General features: G+C 45.4%; 1 protein-coding gene across 1 annotated transcript in view; it reads right to left on the bottom strand.

Annotated features, from left to right (window-relative positions):
- Positions 1–22,852, bottom strand: part of GALNT13 (polypeptide N-acetylgalactosaminyltransferase 13) — a 93,299-nt gene that overhangs the window by 18,731 nt on the left and 51,716 nt on the right. Inside the window, exons 8-10 of the mRNA XM_068407408.1 lie at positions 16,809–16,926; positions 10,721–10,901; positions 2,376–2,515 (exon numbers count right to left, since the gene is read on the bottom strand). Of these exons, the coding sequence (XP_068263509.1) occupies positions 2,376–2,515; positions 10,721–10,901; positions 16,809–16,926 (439 nt within the window). The remainder of the gene's footprint in view (positions 1–2,375; positions 2,516–10,720; positions 10,902–16,808; positions 16,927–22,852) is intronic.

Below are 22,852 nucleotides of genomic sequence, written 5' to 3'. Positions count from 1 at the left end.
AACTTCATAAACTACTTACGAGCTTCAGCTCTATACAAAAATTTCATTTAAAAACTACACACTTCATTTATAAAAGCAACAGATGTATATAAATCACTTGTGCAACAGCCAAATAAAATCCAAATTGAAATGTAATACAACACTGATTATTATTTCTGACATGTTGGGCGGTGTGAGTGAACCATGTGTGACCGTGGTCTGATTTCCAGTCACGCCTACACTATCTTCCAGGAGGTCATAAGTAAATTAAGGATGATTATCCCAAATCTGTCAAAATTATTCACTCTTTTTATCACTGTTTATACTACAAAAGAACAAAATAGGCACTTGCACAATATAATTTGAGGCCCAGCGCTGAACACTCATTACATTTAGATTGCACTGCATTAGAGAATAATTTTCTCAGATTTATTAACAAATTATGTTCTTAGTAGCCACCAAACCCATGGCTTGCACCAGCGGGCTGCTGAGCATCGTCTTCGCTCGGACTCCTGCATCATGGACCATTTGTGGACTAAAGACCCCATCCCCACCAACAACTCAGACGGTTGGGCCTATCTGAGACTAAAGCTCTGCTGCAAGAGAGGAAAGTGACTGAGAAATACACTTCTGATGCTTGAAAAATTGGCCATTGCTGCTGCTGGTGGTACCTGAGCTTTAGGTCTGAAAATCCACTTCACTGCTCAGCTGGCAGCCAGCAGCTGTAATAGTCCAGTGTGAGTTTTAATCCATAGCTCCTGCCTGACCTGCTGTTTCCATAGAAACTGAGGCAGTGTTGGTAAAAATAAGGTGTTTTAATAACTATTTTATTACTTTCTCATACTTTCCCACTCCGACAATACCGTACAAAACCTTATTATCTGACCCTTGTTAGATGAGTTCTTTCCTTGCTGTAAAACCATGTTTCACTTGACTTTGTCACAGTTAAACTGGAAACCCTACCGTGGCTTTTATTTTTCCCTACAATCGCAAGTTTCAATAGTAAATTACTTTCCTGGATGTAAAAAAGCCATTTGCTCGTTTGATTGCTATTCTATCCGTGGTAACTTTAAATCAAACCATTCAAGAGCTTTGAAAAGTCGGCTTAGGTACGATGCAAGAGAATATTTTTAACAGTGAATTATCTGAATTTGAAAGAGATTTCAGTTCTGGGTGGTGCTAGAACCATCAGCCTCGCTGGAAAGCACAGCACCAGTGAACAAACACATTCCTTTAAAAAAACAAAAAAGCAAAATAAGCTTTTTCTACTCTACGTGTAATTGATAAGTGGTGATGGAAAGTTTCCTTCAACTACTGCATGCTATTTAATAATTTCAAAGTATTTTCAAAGCACTTTCCAATGTGCTACTCAATTTAAAAGATAAATTTTTAATGCTGAACGTAGTCGTTCAGAATAGCAATGTCCCTTTATGAAAGATTTAGAGAAAATGTAACCTGCTCAACACAAAGGATAAATAAGATGCAGCGAAGGCACACAAGCGCTTCACTCCTTCCTCCAAACCCACGTCACCTTCCCAGCGATGGCCCCGTTCACACAGTGTAATTATTGGTCTAATTTAGCCGAAGGAAACAGAATCAATGAGGTTGGAAGAGCCCTCTGGCCTCATCGAGTCCAACCATTGCCCTGACACCACCATGGCAACTAGACCAGGGCACTAAGTGCCATGGCCAGGCTTTTCTTAAACCCCTCCAGAGATGGGGACTCCACCACCTCCATGGGCAGCCCCTTCCAATGCCTAATGACCCTTGCTGAGAAGAAATGCTTCCTAATGGCCAACCTGACCCTCCCCTGGTGAAGCTTGAGGCTGTGTCCTCTTGTCCTATCGCTGGTTGCCCGGGAGGAGAGGTCGACTCCCACTGCGCTACAACCTCCCTTCAGGTAGTTGTAGACTGCACTAAGGTCACCTCTGAGCCTCCTCTTCTCCAGGCTAAACACCCCCAGCTCCCTCAGCCGTTCCTCGCAGGTCAGACCCTCCAGACCCTTCACCAGCTTGGTCGCCCGCCTCTGGACTCGCTCCAACACCTCAACATCTTTCTTGAAGTGCGGGGCAAAGAACCGGTCTAATGCTCCCCGGGAAGTGGAGGATCCTCTTCCCCCTCCACAAGGAGCAGGAGGAGACCTAGGGGATGGGGGGGAATGGAGGCAGGTCCCTGCTCGGGGTGGTAGGTAAATCCCATCCTGACCTTCCTCCCCTCCCCACATCCCCCTGCAGAATAGGTACGAGGCGCTGGAGCCTGAGCGTCTTCCTGAGCACCAGGAAGACATGAATCTAGGTGAAGGACCTTCTAAGGGGCTACTTAAACAGAAGCAACCAACTAGGAGGGTTTCAACCAGCTCCAAAAAGGAGAAAATTAAAAAAAGAAACAGTTCATACCTCCCCAAGCGAGTAATAGCGCCGTGGAATCTGCGAGTCGGGGTAGATGTTTTCCAAGTACCACGAGAAGGGCTTACACTGCAGATTGTCTCGTAGTGCTTTTCTGACGGACACGTCGCCATAATCCACCTTCACAACACCTGGAATTAAGAGAATAGATGATCAAAGCGCAGTTTTTGTCAAGCTGCAAAGCATAAATCACAGCTCCTTCTGCAGCTGTCGTGATTTGCTTTTTATCAATACCCATTTGCTGGAATTATGGTGCAGCAATATGTGAATATACGTGCAGCTGCTACACCGTAGGTCTTTACAAGCATTAAATAATTAATTTAGCAAGCTGAAATGCTTGGAAAATTACATTTTTTCTTTTCAGATAATTTATCAATGCGGAAAGGCAGGACCACTGAACTTGATTTCTTCATATTCCAAAATATTAAAGAAAAGAAAACCACATCCATTCACATTTTTATAAACCATTTTTCCCAAAGCATCTTTTCCAGCACTCTGAGAGAAATAACTCGGCCGCGGCACGGCTATTTTAGTGATGTAAAGAAATCCATCCATCATGCTGAGCAGAACTGTCAGACATACAACTTCAGTGCCAAAGACAGGAAGGCTTCATATATCCAAACTTCTTAACTTTCTGTATGAAGAAAGTATAACAGGAAAATACTATTTCCATTTTCCACCCTCTTATCAAGCCGACTTTTGCAGGGGTGCATATGACTTTCAGAGGTTAAAATAATATTGAACCAATGACCTGCAACATCCTTTCCAATACCAACACGCTCCAGGAAGGGGACAGCTCAGGGAGGAACCGTGCATCACAGAAAGAAACATACAGGCCAGTCTTAGGGTGCTTGGACACCTTGAGTTACCAGGAAAGATAACTAAACCCCAAAAAGCACGTCAAATATTCTCTGTAGCCTAATTTAATCTAATTTTAGACAAGAGCTATCGTCCAAAGAAACAGTGGTAGGCAAAGCATTAGTAACTGCCAGCACCCAACTGGACAAGAGGACACAGCCTCAAGCTTGGCCAGGGGAGGTTCAGGTTGGACATTAGGAAGCATTTCTTCTCAGCAAGGGTCATTAGCCATTGGAAGGGGCTGCCCAGGGAGGTGGTGGAGTCACCATCTCTGGAGGGGTTGAAGAAAAGCCTGGACATGGCACTTAGTGCCCTGGTCTAGTTGCCATGGTGGTGTCAGGGCAATGGTTGGACTCGATGATCCCAGAGGGCTCTTCCAACCTCATTGATTCTGTGATTCTGTGAAAGATGCTCCCAGATTTAAATCTGCAATCCCTGCTGCATTTCCATCATCTCCTGCTTTACATTATTTACGGGATCTTATTTTGAAATTATCACAGAGGTGAAGCTCCAAGGACATCAGCGTATTCTGCTAGGAAATCACGCCCTAAAGCAGAAGGCGGTATCAATTTGTAAAGAAATTCAGCACACAACAACAGTAAAACTATTCCTTACTATTCACAAAAAATCAGCTTATTTTGGATAGCCACTCTTACCCATATTTCCAAATCTTTACTGGTTACTTCTTTGACAAATTATGTTTATGGATCATAATGTAACTGTAGGAGTGTTCAAGGCCAGGTTGGATGGGGCTTGGAGCAACCTGGTCTGGTGGAAGGTGTCCCTGCCCGTGGCAGGGGGGTTGGAACTGGATGGGCTTTAAGGTCCCTTTAAGGTGACACGAGTTTTGCTGCAGAGTATTTGTCCTTTGCACGTACCCGTGGTGGAAGTCCAAGGACACTTGCCTGACTTCAAAAGCGATCTGTGCAACGTGTGCCACCCAGGGCTGAGCTGAAAACGTTTTTGTTTCAGAAAAGAGACTTCATTAAAAAAATAAAGTTATGTTTTCCAAGCTTTTAGGGGCAAAGGGGAGTGGGGGTCTGTGATCTTCTAGAGGAAGAGATGTGCACTACTGCTATTGTTTGTGCTACTCAATCCTTACTTATAATTAAGCTAATCTTCCCCATGGGAAGGCATTGGAAGTGTGAGGAGAAAAGCAATATCCGTGTTGTGTAGTGCTTTGTACTGTGGGGATCTGATGAAGCTGAACATGAGGAAAAGGGTATTAACACTGTTATAGTCTGCGATGGCAAACAACAGCCTGCCCCCACCGCACGCACACACCTCGATATTCCACTTACAAACCAAATCAGCAGCTCTGTCTCTCAATGAAATTACCCTGTGGATCCACCAAACACCTTGTTTCCATTTTGCTTTACAATTCTTACAGGGATTTCTATTTCCACGTCTGGTTCAGCCCCGCAATTGCTGGAACAGAAAGCAATAAACCTTTACCCACTCAACCTGACTCAACTTCATACTTGAGTTTTCTGTAACTAAACAAACCCCAGCAAAATAAATTCTAGTTTCACATTCTAATAAAACTTAGCCATATAGATGGCGAGCCTTTGGTGGGTTTGGCATGCTCACCTCACTGGGGCAGGTTTATCTAAAGGCTCAGGATCCCACAAGAGATGCAGAGACCACGGCACTGTGCTCCCCCCAGAACAGCGGTGACCCAGGTCTCCAAGGCACTGCCATCAACCCCCCCTTCAATTCAAGCTGTCTCCTCCCTTTCTCTCCATAGGCTCCTAACACCATCACCACCACCATCACCACCACCATCACCACCACCATCACCACCACCATCACCACCACCATCACCACCACCACCATCACCACCACCACCACCATCACCACCACCACCACCACCACCATTAACGTTGATAATACTCCACGCTACAACCCCGACAGGTTCTCCCTTCCCAAAGCTCCTCTATTATATACATGCCTCATCTGGCATGGACTGGGCTGGCCCATTTGGGCAGCACACATTCATGTAGCGACACCAGCATGTACCCCCCTGCTTTGTCTTCAAGCAAGGACCTCATTTGTATGGATCTCCAGGAAACCTTTACATTCCCTTCTGCTCAATTTAAAGCCAAGCTATTATAAATCAATACCTATTTATTGTCACTACTTGCTAAATAATCTATGGGACTTGGAGGAACTATAAAAATAATTAATGACTAATAAGTCTGCTTACACTTAAATAAGAAAACTTAAGTAAAATGTCCTTGGGTGCAAAAAAAGAAATGAAACATCACAAGAAGCTACAGAAATTGTAGCGTGCAGAAGAATGGATTAAAAATATCTCAGGAAAGAAGCAGATTGTTTCAACAGAGCAGCAGATGTGTTTCAAGCAGAACAAATTAAATGGTTGCAGCACTGCATCACACCTGCATTTTTTTCTAATGGGCACGTCCTGCAAATTGGCAGACAAGGTCATAGCTTCAAAACCGGCTCAATGTAGCATTTCTGCAGAACAAGACATTCATTCATGATGATGAAGATGAAAAAAATTTTATCTGGAATGAAACAGAATTTTTCCTGGCTGGCTGGCAACGATCTGGCAACGATCTGCCAACCCCCTCTTTATGCTCCATTTTACTACAAATTTAATAAAATGTTTTTTTGCAAATAGCAGTGCTATAAATGACACAAAAGATAAAACACGACTTTGATGTGTCTTGATTCGTGTATGCTAATTACACAGGAGCACTTCTGGGTTTGTTCATCTACAAACGTCATCTTGCTCCTCTGAAAAACCCCAAGGATACACACAAGAGGGATCGAGGTGCTCTCTGAACCCCTCAACTTCCACTGTTAATGCACACGAAACCAATTTCTGTAGCTCAACTGGTTCATACTCAAATCCAAATCATTGCCTTAAATTTTGTTTTGCATAAACCATCTTAGCTAACTGTTAGCACAGCAATGAAATGTTGAGCTTTCCCGAGATCAGCACCCCAAACCACTGTCTGTAACTGTAATGTTTATTACTTAGAATGATAACAACAAATTCCAGTAGACTAATACCAACCAGAAATGGGTTGGTAAATACTGATTTAGGAGGAAAGTCTCCTCTGTCAGCTCAACTACCCAGCACCATTTTAACCTCATCATAAATGAGATGGGCTTCAGAACAAATTCATATATTTCTTTTCTAAGAAAGGGACTTCCTTTAATCCCATTTGAAGTGTATCCAGCATTTCTGAGATCTTTTTTAAACTCTCCTGAATTATTTGGCTCTTACGGTTTCAGGCTGCAATCATGCTGCAGACCCTTAGTTAGGCTCCTGCCAAGTAAAATTCAAAACTCCTTGTCAAACGCAGTATTTGTACTAAAATAAAAGGTAAGTGTTCCTCGCTACGATTATATTTTGTGATCTTACTCTCAGCTTTCAAATCCACCTCAGCCTCAGTAAACAGAGTTCTCACAGCCCCGGGGCCCTGCGCCAGACAGAGAGCAAAGCCACTCTTCGCTCCAAAACACGCAGCGAAAATAAAACTGCATTGTTTCCCCACACACCAACACAAATACTCTACAAATAGAGTATATTTTCTACAAGAATTGTTCCTCCAACCTCTCACCATGTCACAAATTAAGCCTTTTTTTCAACTCAAAATATTTTGCACAGGACTTAATCTGGATGATTTTTTTTTTTTTTTAATTCTAGGTTGGATATATTAAAAATTCTGGTCCCTAACTCATCTGAGGTGTTGAAGAAACTCCAGAGGAGGGCGACCAAGCTGGTGAAGGGTCTGGAGGGTCTGACCTCCGAGGAACGGCTGAGGGAGCTGGGGGTGTTTAGCCTGGAGAAGAGGAGGCTCAGAGGTGACCTTATTGCAGTCTACAACTACCTGAAGGGAGGTTGTAGCACAGTGGGAGTCGGCCTCTTCTCCCGGGCAACCAGCAATAGGACAAGAGGACACAGCCTCAAGCTTCACCAGGGGAGGTTCAGGTTGGACATTAGGAAGAATTTCTTCTCAGCAAGGGTCATTAGCCATTGGAAGGGGCTGCCCAGGGAGGTGGTGGAGTCACCATCTCTGGAGGGGTTTAAGAAAAGCCTGGACATGGCACTTAGTGCCCTGGTCTAGTTGCCATGGTGGTGTCAGGGCAATGGTTGGACTCGATGATCCCAGAGGGCTCTTCCAACCTCATTGATTCTGTGATTCTGTGAGCATGTGGCACGAACAAACAGGTAACACACAGGATGGCCAAATTCAAGGGTAGCAGAAACAAAAAAATTTATTCTTACCCACACACAGCTTCTACAAAGATGAGGGAAGGCAGCAATTTTAAATACGTCTGAGACAACAACAAATTTCAGATGGGCTCCTCTTCAGTGGAGCTATATTTTTGCAAGCAGACAGCATCAGGAAAGCAACTCATAACTCCATTTATCAAGACTTTTACCTCAAAATATAATTACTATGTGTGCACCCTAATTACGCCAGGATATATTTAACACAACGCCACCGTGAACATCCATCGGTTCCTCTTTCTCTTAGGACATCATCTAAGAAATCCAATTACTCAGGTCCCAGAGGAGAACTGGGCAGATGAGTGTGCGCTGATAGATAATAGCTTCAGAGACCTAATTACTAAAAGGCAACTTTCTTTGTTCTCTAACAGAATCATCCAGAGATCTGTGTTTTTCAGATTAATAAACTAAGAGAAATGTGTGCCAGACAAAAGCATAAAAAAAAGACGTTTAATAATATTGGGAACAATTTCTGACGTTTAGAAATGGCCTATTTAAAAAAAAAAAATCTACTATTGCCTACATGTTTTTATTGAGATTTTTTTAGTGAAAATGTTATTGTTAACTTTATTTTCTAAAATCCTTAAGTACCTTTCTCCTCCATTTGCTTCTTAATCCTGAGGAATATCATCATGATCACTTTTTAATTGAAGCAGTTTCATTAAAAATTGTCGTGATAAAAAACAGATCATTTTGTCCTGCACTGGTTGCACAGTTGTACCTATAACTAACAATTCGTATCTGTGCTTAGGAGCCTAAATTAAAATGCCCTACAGCAAGAACTGGTCTTTTCAATGGGAGAAGGGATGTCTTCTCACCTTGGAAACCTGCTGAAGAAAAGCAGGCTAGAAAGCCCAACACTGGACATCCACATTAAAAAATGTTGCTGACAAAATCCTCTGCTGCTGCTTGCTGAAACCTCAGGAATTGTAAAGGTAGCTGCAAAACCGACTATCCAAAGCCATTTCAGAAGCTCTTCTCTAATGTAACAGGAATAGTCTGTAATTCCTGTCCAAGTGCTAATGAGGAAACTTCAAAACGCACCTTCAGTTGACCTCTTACATGGCAGGCGCTCTGCTAGACAGAGCTTCACAGTGGCTTCTGCCAGCAAAAGCATCTGCGTGTTTCCAAATGTCCATATCAGGCGTTTTCTACCCAGCTGGACTGCAGGATACTGGCCAGTTCAACAGCCCAGTAGTCACTACTCCTCCAAACAGAATCACAGAATCAATCAGGTTGGAAGAGCCCTCTGGGCTCATCGAGTCCAACCATTGCCCTGACACCACCATGGCAACTAGACCACGGCACTAAGTGCCATGGCCAGGCTTTTCTTAAACCCCTCCAGAGATGGTGACTCCACCACCTCCCTGGGCAGCCCCTTCCAATGGCTAATGACCCTTGCTGAGAAGAAATGCTTCCTAATGGCCAACCTGAACCTCCCCTGGCCAAGCCTGAGGAGTTTAAAAAAAAAAAAAATAATCAAGGCCTACAGGGAGTCCTGCTGTAACCAAAGGGACCCTTGCTTAGAAGATCCCAGAACAAAAAGAAAAGCAACAGAAGAGAGAAAAAGAAAGAGAAAAATAAGTTCTGATCCGGGATTTGAAGTGTTGCATTTAGGAATTTGAAAATTAAAACATGACCAATTTGGAAGCATTTTTTAACTGAAATATTAAGGCATTTTAGAAAAGTACACAGCAGCAATTCCATCTGGCACTCTTTGAAATTGGAATTTTTAAATTTTTCTACCATGTACATCACGATTCTCGTCGCTTTTAAATGCATTTTGCTACATCTCATTTAAAATGTATTGTATTTTAAATAGCCCTTAGTCCACACAGTCAGCACTATGACTGATGACAAACACCAGCAGCTTTAACAGCAGACCTGGTGCTCCAGACTAAGGCAGCAGCTCACCCCCGCAGTGACTCAGAAGAACCATAGACAGCAGAGGACAAACAGGATCTGAAGGTACCGATGGCTTCTGGAGACCCTGCTCTGCCCTCCAGGAATCCTGGTGCCACCTGTACAAAATACAGGCTGGAGAGGGATGGTGGTTCAACTCGTTGGCTAGTTTGGCTCTTGTTACCGGTCCTGAAGTCAGGACCATTTAGCCTTCTTCCATGGTTTCATCCCTCCTACAGGGCCAAGAAACCTTTCCTCACAGGCTGTTGCCTGGATAAAACAGACTTACTTTTCCTTGAGGAGACCAGACGTTCCTCCTTAGACGTTCCACTCTAAGCCCTGTTGCCAGAGCACCACGAGAAGGTGCACCCGAGAAGGTAATTCAGAAGGTGCACCCGAGAAGGTAATTCAGAAGGACAGAGGAAATCTGCCTGCACCTCTCTCCCTTGCAATGCAACAGCCCTTCCTCCAAGCTGGAGGCAGAGCCCTACGAACGCTTCCCAAAAACACTCGGTGCCAACCCAAACCTCTCATCAGTGGTATCACCCCAACCTCTGATTGGTGGGGATCATCAGTCTGTTGGCATTTTTTCAAGATTTGTTTCATGCTTGCATCTCTTGGTTATATACACCTTTACACACATCTATATTTAGTGTACATATAAGGTATAGATATATAATTATCTTTTTTACACCACTAACAGGACACTTAAGAAGTGCATAGACTTTTTTTTTACGGTGCTTTAAATTTTTTGGCTTGATAAGGGTTTTCCAGGACAGACTCAGCATATTTTTTGAGCACACACTGTGACAGCCACAGGACTCATGCCATAACCCATGCAGAAACCAAGTTTTTCTGACTTCACAGCAGAATCTGGCCAAACTCTGCATTTCTTACACCAAATGGCTCAAAGAGCTTTCCTACTTGGTTGCAAACTAACATTATGAGAATAACGTTCTGAAAAAAACCCCTTATGATCTTCAGGAGAGGAAGAGCCTTATTTTTACCTTGGGAACAGAGTATAGATGGTTTTGGCACCCGGGAAGGACATTCCCTTGGATTTTCAAAGCACTTTTGCTGTTATGTCTCAACTTTTAGTACATATAGAATCATAGAATGGTTTGTGTTGGAAGGGACCTCAAAGACCATCCAGTTCCAACCCCCCTGACACAGGCAGGGACACCTTCCACCAGACCAGGTTGCTCCAAGCCTCATCCAACCTGCGTACGTGTCTACACTTACCTGTATGTGCCTTCCTTTTTCTAGACAGCTTTACAGACCATCATATGATCAAAAAATAATTTCTTACCTGGGGATATTATATAGAAGAAGTCCTTAAACTCATCCATCCAGACCTCGGCCAGTCTCCTGTTGTTCTTGTTGATGACGTGTCCCGTGCCCCCAGGGAAGGTGTAAGGTGTTGCCTTTCGGAAAACGTGGCCAACGTGCGAGCAGGTGACAATCTCGAGGGAGCCGCCGCACTGCCAGATCTGGAATGAAAACGTGCAGAAAACGTTGACTAAAGCAAACACAAACCACGCCGAGCTGAGAGCAGGAGGGACTCAGACAGCTTAGCAGCTATCTCCTGATTCATGTCCCCAGGTCACAATTCAACAGGGAATGTCAAGCAAAAGTTTAAGGGAAACAGCAGGGGCACAACTCTAACAGCAATGGAAGGGCACAGACTGCAACGGCAAGGTGAGAGCTTGTGTCAACGGCTCCCTGCCTCTGTGGCCTTACAGCATGAACGGACACAAAGCATGGTCTTGGGAAGGTGTCCTGCTACAGGGGATGAAGTGTAGGGTAGGGAGGTCATCTGTGTATTTGAGTTTTCCAGGATTTCAAAATATTTAAAGAAACAGAGAACTACTTTTACTTTTTTATATATATATATGTATATATTTTTCAAAGCAGAATCGTGCTGATGACCATCCCGAGCAAAGGCACAGCAGATCTCGGTTAACACCACAGGCAGCAACACAAAGCAGCAAGCACAGGTAATGAGAACATCACGACACCACAGAAGCGAAACACAGATGCAAAACACATGTTCTCTGGTTCTTACGCTGGTGAGTACCATGATCAACTCAAAAAAAAAAAAAGTTATAGATGAAGAAGAGAATTTGTTGAACGTCTAGATGCAAACTGTCCCTTTCCACTACTGGAGCCAGGATTTATACTCTGAGTAAGCTCAGTGCCTTCAATACGACTGCACAAGAATAAAAAATAAAAATCATATAATCCTGGACTTTAATACCCCATTGTTAAATGAAGTGACGTATTTTTCTGTCAGATCACTATGATATACCTCGGTTTGTGTGCTGACCGCTGCTCTGCAACCTCCCATCTTTCTAGGCTTGGAAAGAACTAGAGAAGAAACCAAAGGTGGCGGAAAGTCCAAGTGTACAAAGCTCTGCTGCTCTGCCAAACAACATCGATTCCTTGGGATTCACTCTTCACTGACGTTTTTGGCATCACCAAAGGTATCACCAGCTGCCCAGTTCCTTATTCAGGCTCGTCCCACCCTTTGCTTTAGTCTCCTCCCAAGCAGCCAGCAGGACTAAAATTTACAATCCCTCCTGGTAATAAAGCACCGTTTAAGAACCAGTGGGTGTTTTAAACAGGAATGCTGGTACAGGCTTGTAATTAGAGCTCCTCGACACAGACATAACAGTTACCATCGTAACTTAAGGCAGATTTTATTTAATTGGGGCTAAATCCTTTTATATAATTTCATTAGCATGCTAAGTGATGTACTCTGTTGGGATAAGCCATGACAACATCACAATATTCTTGTGTGTAACATCTTGTGTTTTACAGCTCAGAGACAACTAGCCAGTTCAGGTGAAACTTCAAGCTGATGGATGCCAAGGAACAAAGAATCCCAGAATCAATGAGGTTGGAAGAGCCCTCTGGGGTCATCGAGTCCAACCATTGCCCTGACACCACCATGGCAACTAGACCAGGGCACTAAGTGCCATGGCCAGGCTTTTCTTAAACACCTCCAGAGATGGTGACTCCACCACCTCCCTGGGCAGCCCCTTCCAATGGCTAATGACCCTTGCTGAGAAGAAATGCTTCCTCATGGCCAACCTGAACCTCCCCTGGCCAAGCTTGAGGCTGTGTCCTCTTGTCCTATCGCTGGTTGCCTGGGAGAAGAGGCCAACTCCCACTGCGCTACAACCTCCCTTCAGGTAGTTGTAGACTGCAAGAAGGTCACCTCTAAGCCTCCTCTTCTCCAGGCTAAACACCCCCAGCTCCCTCAGCCGTTCCTCGCAGGTCAGACCCTCCAGACCCTTCCCCAGCTTGGTCACCCTCCTCTGGACTCGCTCCAACACCTCAACATCTCTCTTGCAGTGCGGGGCCCAGAACTGGACACAGGATTCAAGGTGCGGCCTCACCAGTGCCGAGTACAGAGGGACGATCCCTTCCCCAGACCAGCTGGCTACACTGTTCCTAATAGAGGCCAGGATGCCATTGGCCTTCTTGGCCACCTGGGCACACTGCCGGCTCATGCTCTCTTACACCTATGACTTCGCAGCTGAAAGCTGCCACCTTACACACAGTCAGGCTGAAAAAAATGCTATTAATAATCCTTTGTGCACATCTGGAAGAGCTTCATCAATAGCATCCAGCCTCATTAGTACTTACACCAAGACAGCAGCCTGCATGGCGTGGCTGCCTCTACGCGTCCTATAACGTGAGTATTTCTATAGATCGGATACCACGCTAAGTTACAAGTGAATTAAACATCCTCACTCCTTAGTCATTTGCTACGAGACTTCCTACCACAGTACAAACAGAAATTTTAGAGAAAAGTGTATTAATATCTCACACTACTTAGGAAATACACATGGGAACATTTGTGTTCTCTCTTCTGCACTCCTGACAGCTGCCAGAAAACCAAAAGTAAACAGCATCTTACTCCTGTTAGAGTATGTGTTTGCTTTCTCCAGCCTTGCTTTGGCCTAGCTGGATTATTCTAAAGAACAATCTTCTCTTTTTCTGATGGACAGATTATTTTTAATACCCTTTCCAAAGCTGTATGAGCTTCTTTCGGACTATCAAGTTTCCAGGGCATTCTCTGACTGGAAAACAACACTTAGAGAATTTAACAGAAAATTAAAAATGTTTAAGGAATTCTATAAATAGAAATATTGTAAATGTTTAAGAATAAATGAAGTTTTCATTTACTAAAGAAGACTCTTACAGCTGTAAGAGATTTTTGCCAGGATTATTTTTTTCCCCCAATTGCCATTATTAAAAGAACATCCTCCAAAAGGCATCAATAAAGCCCTTTCAGCCTTGGTATTTTATTGATCCAGCCGTGCTTCATGGACTCGGCTGTTTGGTTGGTTTTCTTTACAGACAACGGCTCTAAAGACCAAGGAAAAGCATCGCACGGCTGCCTGGTTCTGCCCTTGACACCATGCCCTCTCGTTAGGCTGATGCACGTGCTCCAGCCTGGTAATGTTTCTTGAAGTTTAAGTAGGAAAATCTTCTGAAGGCATAAAATAATGTTCTCTAGCATGATGTCCCAAAATTCACGTGCTTCCTCGCCTCACTCCCCCCACCTCAGTCTTAACGAGCAAAATAAGAGTACCACAGAGCTGCTTCCCTGCTGTTATCACCAGGGCTTTCTGTGGAGAGCACGGCTACTGGTGGTCTTTGTCTTTCCACATAGTTTGGATTGAGATTTTTAATTTAAAGCTGAAATGAAGATCTCATGACAGTCTTATCACAGAATCATAGAATGGTTTGGGTTGGAGGGACCTTAAAGCTCATCTAGCTCCAACCCCCCTGCCACAGGCAGGGACAAATTCCACCAGACCAGGTTGCTCCAAGGCTCATCCAACCTGGCCTTGCACACTGCCACAAAATTTATGTGATTAAGCCCATCGCTGGCTTATTCACATAAGCATTGAATAGAACTCAAGTCCAATTTGAAACAGGACTCAAGCAACCATTATCTAGGGAAGGAGGAAAAACAAGAGAAAACCAAACCCTCCAAGTATTATTATATATTATATAGAACATAGAAGTGCCCAGGAAGCAGAACCAGAGAAACCATACCAAAGGCAGAGGCACCAACTCAACCTTCACTACCCACGACCACGACCCCAAACCACCCCAGCCAGGAGGTGGCTGGCCCGTGCCAGGAACCCCAAGGAGTTTCCCACGCAGCTGCCAAGAGCCAGAGCAGAACAGCACTAGATGAAGACACACCACCACCACTAAATTGCTAAACTCCTCAGGAAAGGTTTTCAAAACACGTTAGCATTATTCGAGCAAGAGTATGCACGAAGAATATCCTATTTAGGGCATTTCTCCAGCACACGCTGGAAGGTGACTACACGCTCACATGCTGCTCTCAGCAGAAGATCAAATGCTTTCTGCTCAAATGAATCTATTACACCAGGGAGCGGGAAAAGGTCGTGGAATTGTAAATTATTTTATTCTGTTGCGTTTACAAGGCCTGACAAAAAAACAATCAATATTTGTGTCTTTGTTAACAAAAATAGCCACTGCTGAAAGGAGCCCGTGGAGAACCAACCTCCATATATTCTCCAACACGGACTCCTCACAAAAATCCCTTTGTATTAGAGTGGGTTTTTCAGGGATTATAATTTTTACGATGAAAACCCAGTGCTCTTCCAAAAGGAGAGTTAAATATTTTAGACTACGAGGAACGGCTGAGGGAGCTGGGGGTGTTTAGCCTGGAGAAGAGGAGGCTCAGAGGTGACCTTAGTGCAGTCTACAACTACCTGAAGGGAGGTTGTAGCACAGTGGGAGTCGTCCTCTTCTCCCAGGCAACCAGCGACAGGACAAGAGGACACAGCCTCAAGCTTGGCCAGGGGAGGTTCAGGTTGGACATTAGGAAGCATTTCTTCTCAGCAAGGGTCATTAGCCATTGGAAGGGGCTGCCCAGGGAGGTGGTGGAGTCACCATCTCTGGAGGGGTTTAAGACAAGCCTGGCCATGGCACTTAGTGCCCTGGTCTAGTTGCCATGGTGGTGTCAGGGCAATGGTTGGACTCGATGATCCCAGAGGGCTCTTCCAACCTCATTGATTCTGGGATTCTGTGACTCTTCACTAACGATAATGGGACCTTTCCACAGCGATGACCCAAAATTGGTCCTGCAAAAGGTTTTCTGTAAGCGAAAACAAACAGCTTCGAGGTTCCCTCTGTCAGGGTTTAATGTGCATCAGTAATTCTGATCTTAACATTTCAACGCACCAGGTGAGCTTCACTTCACAGAAATCACACGCTCTGATACTCAGTGAGAAACGAACAGTGGCAACAAGCAGATTTAGCCTACGAGAGGCACATCTTTAACGCTTTAAAGCCGTGCTAGTCACTCTCTGCTCCAGGGATCACTTCTGGAGACGTGAAAAACGAGCCTACTAAGAGGCTAAAGTTAAAAATAAGCTCCTCTATAGGGGCCTACGTACATCCAAGGAATATTCTTAGGGCTCTACACACCAAAAAATTTTGAAATCCACTGATTTAAAACATTCACTCTCCAAAGAAGTAACTCTACCCTTCTATTTTACTGGCAAGTGAACAATTATAGTTTATAGAAAATGGCCTGAAAATGCTTTCAGATTCTCAGCTGATCTTCTCTAGAAATACCCGCTTCAGAAAGATCTTCAAAGTAGTTTCTGGCAATAGAAAATAGCCCACCAGCCCTGGCTGAAGACAAAAGATGAATAAAAAAGCAAACGAGGATATTTCACGATGTGCTACGGGTGCTACATAGCTACACCAGGGTTTATTCTGCATACTTATTTAAAATGCATAAACGATGATACATCAGAGATGTTCAAAGCAATTTCCAACATCCTTTCTAACAATTACTTATCAAAGCCCCAATTTTCCCATTTTCCTTTATGTCTAAAGGACAATTACCAAACGCATTTCACTCAGAGATGTTACCCTTGTCACGGGCAGCACACCCATCCCCAGCAGAAACACACTCACTTTTCTGGAGGATGGGAAATTTCTTGGCTCTCACGGAATAAAAACCCCATCCAGAACTTGCAAGTTCAGGACAACAAAAGCTTCTGTTAAAACATACATTTGAATTTTTTTTTACACTATACAAATTTATATCTTGTTTGTATCAGCATGTGCACTATTTGCCTCGTTTCTTTCATGAAGGTATTACTAAATATATATTATTTTGAAAGCGTAAAAATTCCCAAACAGTAATAAAACGTTTCATGCAGTTTAAAGGACCACAATACTATAATGAGGCACCCCCAGACATCTCCAGAATTTAAATTACCCCACGACTTGCATGAGAGCTAAAGCACAAGCGCCCTGTCCGCAGCACAGGGACCGGTACAGCACAACTGTGTTTGTCGACAGAAAAATGAAGGAAAAACGGCAATTACCCTAAAAGACATTTCAAGATTCTCGCCACCCCAGATATCCATTCCTGCATCGTAAGTTCCTATCTCTTCAAAGTAGTTTCTGTCAATAGAAAATAGGCCACCAGCCATAGTAGGGGTCCTAGTTGAAAACAAACAGAAAAAAAAAAAAAGAGGAAAAAAGAAAAGAAAAAATACCTTTTGAAAGACACTGTGGAATTTATTGACACTACAGTACATTTCACTACCTCAGACATTTTGACTATAAATATATTCTATTTACAGCAACTTAAATGCAAGCTACTAACAACAATAAGAGGGTTTTGCCTGCGTGCGCTGGGCTCTCAGGCAGAGCTCCCCCGAGCCAAGAGAGCGCTGCCCAAAGAATCCCACCGCCGAGATCATCCCAGGAGCATTGTCACGGGAAAGGGGATGGAATTTTGGCTTTCTGCACCCAAATCCAATCTGAGATGCTCAGTGAAGAGAGTTTAATGCCTCAGCTTTGCCTTACAGGGAGGCTAAACGTGCATAAAATTACCAGGCGTAATCTCTCTTAACAGGATTATAAATCCTTACAACAGGCAAATCCCCTCAGAGCGCAGCTTCTCATTGTGTAAAGATGTCCCGTGTCCCCGTAAATATCTGCTCTGGGCTTTTTCAGCACTTAAAGTCTCCCTGGAATGACAAACGCTCCCCCCGGGGAGCAGGAACACGGCTCCGTGCCTGCACCCCTGCACACCCACAGCCCTCGCGGAGCTGCACGTCAAGCCTTGCAGTCAACCACCCCTCGGGTTTCTGTCCTCGGCTACAAACACCACTGCAGAGTGGGTAAAGCTGGGGTTGGAAAGTGCACACAGTAACGCTAGCTCAACACGCACGTGTCCCACCGCACGCAGACGTGCCAGTGACCACTGCCGGCGTGCGAAGGAGTCGGTCACAAAAATCCCAGAATCAATGAGGTTGGAAGAGCCCTCTGGGATCATCGAGTCCAACCATTGCCCTGACACCACCATGGCAACTAGACCAGGGCACTAAGGGCCATGGCCAGGCTTTTCTGAAACCCCTCCAGAGATGGTGACTCCACCACCTCCCTGGGCAGCCCCTTCCAATGGCTAATGACCCTTGCTGAGAAGAAATGCTTCCTAATGTCCAACCTGAACCTGCCCTGGCCAAGCTTGAGGCTGTGTCCTCTTGTCCTAGCACTAGTTGCCTGGGAGAAGAGGCCGACTCCCACTCCACTACAACCTCCCTTCAGGTAGTTGTAGACTGCACTAAGGTCACCTCTGAGCCTCCTCTTCTCCAGGCTAAACACCCCCAGCTCCCTCAGCCGTTCCTCAGAGCTCAGACCCTCCAGACCCTTCCCCAGCTTGGTCGCCCTCCTCTGCACTCGCTCCAACACCTCAACATCTCTCTTGAAGTGCGGGGCCCAGAACTGGACACAGGATTCAAGGTGCGGCCTCACCAGTGCCGAGCACAGAGGGACGATCCCTTCCCCAGACCGGCTGGCTACACTAGTCCTAATAGAGGCCAGGATGCCATTGGCCTTCTTGGCCACCTGGGCACACTGCTGGCTCATGTTTAGCTGGCTGTCGATCGGCACCCCCATCTCCCACCCATGGCAGAACCTGAATCCTTGGGCATCTCTCAGCTCCTCCTTGAGAAGCTTCTGGACGTACTGCACACAGCGTTAATTACCTAACGCACACCCAACGACCGTGTTACAGGTTAGTGTGGGTGCTGCACACCCACGAGGGCAGATGCGCAGAGCGGCAGGGACAGTGCTGGGCTGCACAGAGCTTTTCCCGTGGTGGCACTGGAGACAGCCCGGGCAGCGAGGAGTCCTCACTCTCAAACTCAACAAACGCAGGTAATTTCCCTGCTGTGCCATTATTTCCCCTTCTGCCCGAGCCAATGATCGTTACTCCCAGAAAAAAGCCTGGTGCAGCAGTGAAATAACACTGGACCCCAAGTCTACCAACACTTCTATTTTTATCCCTGTGCTCTCAGCACTTAAGCTGTTAATTAACTGTCCGTCACCTGGACGGGGCTAAACCTTCCCAGGTTTCAAAGCCGCTTTACTGCCCTCAGCCTTGCTGGGTTTCTGCCACAAGCAGCACTGCTGGCTCCCTGCGCTACCCTGAGCTACGCTACGAGCAAGCAGGGAATGGCCGTGGTGCGACCCTCTGCCTGCTGGTATCATGAAGGTTAAATACCATCGAGTAGAGGGAGACCGAAAGAAACCTGACTCTGAAATCACACAGAATCAATGAGGTTGGAAGAGCCCTCTGGGATCATCGAGTCCAACCATTGCCCTCACACCACCATGGCAACTAGACCAGGGCACTAAGTGCCATGGCCAGGCTTTTCTGAAACCCCTCCAGAGATGGTGACTCCACCACCTCCCTGGGCAGCCCCTTCCAATGGCTAATGACCCTTGCTGAGAAGAAATGCTTCCTAATGTCCAACCTGACCCTCCCCTGGCCAAGCTTGAGGCTGTGTCCTCTTGTCCTATCGCTAGTTGCCTGGGAGAAGAGGCCGACTCCCACTGCGCTACAACCTCCCTTCAGGTAGTTGTAGACTGCAATAATTAAATCCTCCCCCCTCCTCTGTCTGCAGCACAAACCCTCATCCTCTGCCTCCTCTCCTCCCTCCCCCTCCTTTCTTTCCCCAGAGGATGACAGTCTTTGATGGAATGGTACAAAATTCCCCGTTCTTGCAAAGATTCAGTCCTAAGCAGTTTTTTAATGATGCACATGAATCGCACACACAGGTCTGGACTCCTCTGAAATGTCATCAGCAACTGTTTATGAAAAACAAACAGCGTTTTCCTAATAACTCACTCGGTGAATTCGGAAGTGCTGAGTTTCAGGCTGTAAAATGTAAGTAATGATGCACCAATGTACGCCACGGATCCTCAAATAACTGAAACGCGGCAGCAGGACTCTCCTCCGTTATGTAAATTTAATGTTACACAAACGGATCTGCAGAGCTGTCACTGTAAAAACAGCTGAAACAGGAATATTCAAGAGAGTGAGGGCTCCTACAGTGTTTTTCTCAGCTTTGCACCTAGTAGCTGTATTTTGTCCATGTGGAGTCAAAACCAACAACTACAGTAATATGTTATGATTAACTCTAATCATCATTCAGACCCACTTTTAATTTTATTTTGGAGAGAACGTCTGCTTCTCATTTCTGTGATTACTGGCAGCAAGCAGTGCTCCCACTCCTGTGTATCTGCACCTTTAGCTGCCCGTAGGAGGAGCAGCACAGCACAAAGCCCCCCAGGAACCCCGGGTTTGCTGCGTCCCACCGGTGCCTCCAACCCACAGAATCACAGAATCAATGAGGTTGGAAGAGCCCTCTGGGATCATCGAGTCCAACCATTGCCCTGACACCACCATGGCAACTAGACCAGGGCACTAAGTGCCATGGCCAGGCTTTTCTTAAACCCCTCCAGAGATGGGGACTCCACCACCTCCCTGGGCAGCCCCTTCCAATGGCTAATGACCCTTGCTGAGAAGAAATGCTTCCTAATGTCTAACCTGAACCTCCCCTGGTGAAGCTTGAGGCTGTGTCCTCTTGTCCTATCGCTAGTTGCCTGGGAGAAGAGGTGACTCCCACTTCACTACACCCTCCCTTCAGGTTCGCCGTGCCTGGAAGGGAACGTGAGGAGCCGCTCCCGAGGGGACCCCAGCCCCTGCCGTGGCCGGGATGCTCAGGCCAAGTCCCCCAGGTCAGGAGCTCCCCAAAGCCACGTAACGTCACCTCACCCCGCGTCCTCCAACCTCCCCGTCCTGCGCAGCCGCTCACAGGGGTCCCACAGTCCCGAGGGCAACAGCACTAATGAACAGCACCACTATTTATCGAGTTTGGAATGAGGTTTTTTCACCAGTTTCCAACACTGCTGTGTCCATCATCTAGGCAGTATTAATTGTAGTCAGCTCTACGTTTAATTACCCATAATAAGAAGAAGATAAATACAATATGCTCCTAATATTTGATCTTGTATTTTTCCTCTCAATAACTAATTTATACTTGAGAAAAGATTTTCTGGAACAAAATGTATTTTTTTTAGTATTTATAATACTAGTCTGGAGTGTCTTCAGCTTCAAAAAATTAAGGGCAAGTATGGAAATGTCCATAGAAATGTGCTGTGGAGAGACTGCAACTGCCCAGCACAGAAACACTTCATGTCTTGAACACTGTAGATGCAAGAAGAGAAGATGTTTGTAAACTGACGTGAGCACCGACAAGTCTTCTATCGCCGGAGGCAAAACCACAGAAGGAGAAATGAGTTCACTTAAAGACAAAGGATGTCGTGCAAGGATTTTTCAGTGGAAAAAGAAGAAAATACTAATGAAAGGTTCAGCAAGGCCCTTGGCTTTAGCTGGCACTCCCCCCCTCCCTGGGCAGCCTGTGCCAGGGCTCTGGCACCCTCACAGCAAAGAAGTTCCTCCTCATATTCAGATGGAACTTCCCATGTTTCAGCTTGTGCCCGTTGCCCCTTGTCCTGTCACTGGGCACCACTGAGGAGAGTCTGGTCCCCTCCTCTTAACACCCACCCCTAAGGTATTTGTAAGTGTTGATAAGATCCCCCCTCAGTCTGCTCTTCTCCAGCTGAACAGCCCCAGCTCCCTCAGCATCTCCTCATAGCAGAGATGCTCCAGCCCTCTGACCATCTCCGTACCCCTTCGCTGGACTCTCTCCAGTAGTTCCTTGTCTTTCTTGAACTGGGGGGCCCAGAACTGCACACAGTTACTCCAGATGTGGCCTCACTAGGGCCGTGTAGAGGGGCAGGAGAACCTCCCTTGACCTGTTGGCCACACTCTTCCTAATGCACCCCAGGACACCATTGCCCTTCCTGGCCCCAAGGGCACATTGTTGGCTCATGGGGAACTTGGTGTCCACCAGAACACCCAGGTCCTTCTCTGCAGAGCTGCTCTCCAGTAGATCAGCCCCCAGCCTGTACCGGTGCAGGGGGTTCTTCCTCCCAAGGCGCAGGACTCTACACTTGTAAAATACCTGACTCAGGAATGCAGCAGTTCCTTTAGCTCCCTGGGCAAACCAGCAAGCAGCATCCTACACCTACGGACTAGAAAGAATCAGGCACCTTCTTCTGCGAGTGCAGCACCTTCTGCCTTTCCCTTCCTGGGGGTTGATGGTCCCAGCACATGGGCTGGCTGAGCTCGGCTCGTACCGACTAGTGAGCTCTCATCGCTAAGCTATCCCCACCTTTTCCCTAAAATTACTTATACAATAATATAAATTATACATAAATAATAAATTGTACATAAAATAATTCATAGTTTGAAAACGCATGCATTATCATTTTAAATCTAAAAAGCAAAGGTAGGAATTTATCAACGTTATTATGGAAGATAAATATTTTGAGTAAACATGGATTTTTATCCCATAATAAAAAGCAGAATTTGAGTGCAACGATTATATCATGCACACCCACACATAATCCAACGATGGTTCTATTCTACACCCATTCCATTGATTACAAATTAAAAATATGAATAAAGACACAATCTACATGAGACTGAAATAATGTTACAGAATGGGGAAAGCAGCATGGAATTAAGAACTGAACTCACCAATTTTTTCTAAACCTTTGGTATGGGTTAGGCTTTTGGTTATTTTTATCCCCTAATTTTTTGAACAATCAGGTTGCAGCGGCTGCTAAAACCTGCTCTGCGCCTCGTTACCATAATTAACTTCACCAATTTCAACGCACACCTCGGCTTTAATACAGGAATAGCTGCTGGAAGACTTCACAGCTGAGGGATAATATTTTAGATCGTGAGAAAAAGTGTTCTCTTGGCTCAAAAATAACTCCATCCCTTTTCTGCTGAGGACAGGGTCTGCCCCTGGGGACCCTGCCTGCTCTTCTGGGGTCACCTCCTGAGAAAAAAAACTAAAAGAAATCCCACCCTTCACTGACTCCAGGCTTCGAAGGGACAGATTTTGGCCACTTTCCAGCATAATCGATTTTGAAAGGCTTTTCTTTGCCCATCCACTGCCTCATCCGGATGGTCTGGCTCTCCCTTTACCTGCCTGTTGCG

Source organism: Nyctibius grandis, chromosome 9 (genome assembly GCF_013368605.1).
Source record: "Nyctibius grandis isolate bNycGra1 chromosome 9, bNycGra1.pri, whole genome shotgun sequence".
Taxonomy (NCBI): domain Eukaryota; kingdom Metazoa; phylum Chordata; class Aves; order Nyctibiiformes; family Nyctibiidae; genus Nyctibius; species Nyctibius grandis.
The sequence above is the reverse complement of the archived record's forward strand: the minus strand, read 5'-3'. Positions and strand labels throughout refer to the sequence as shown.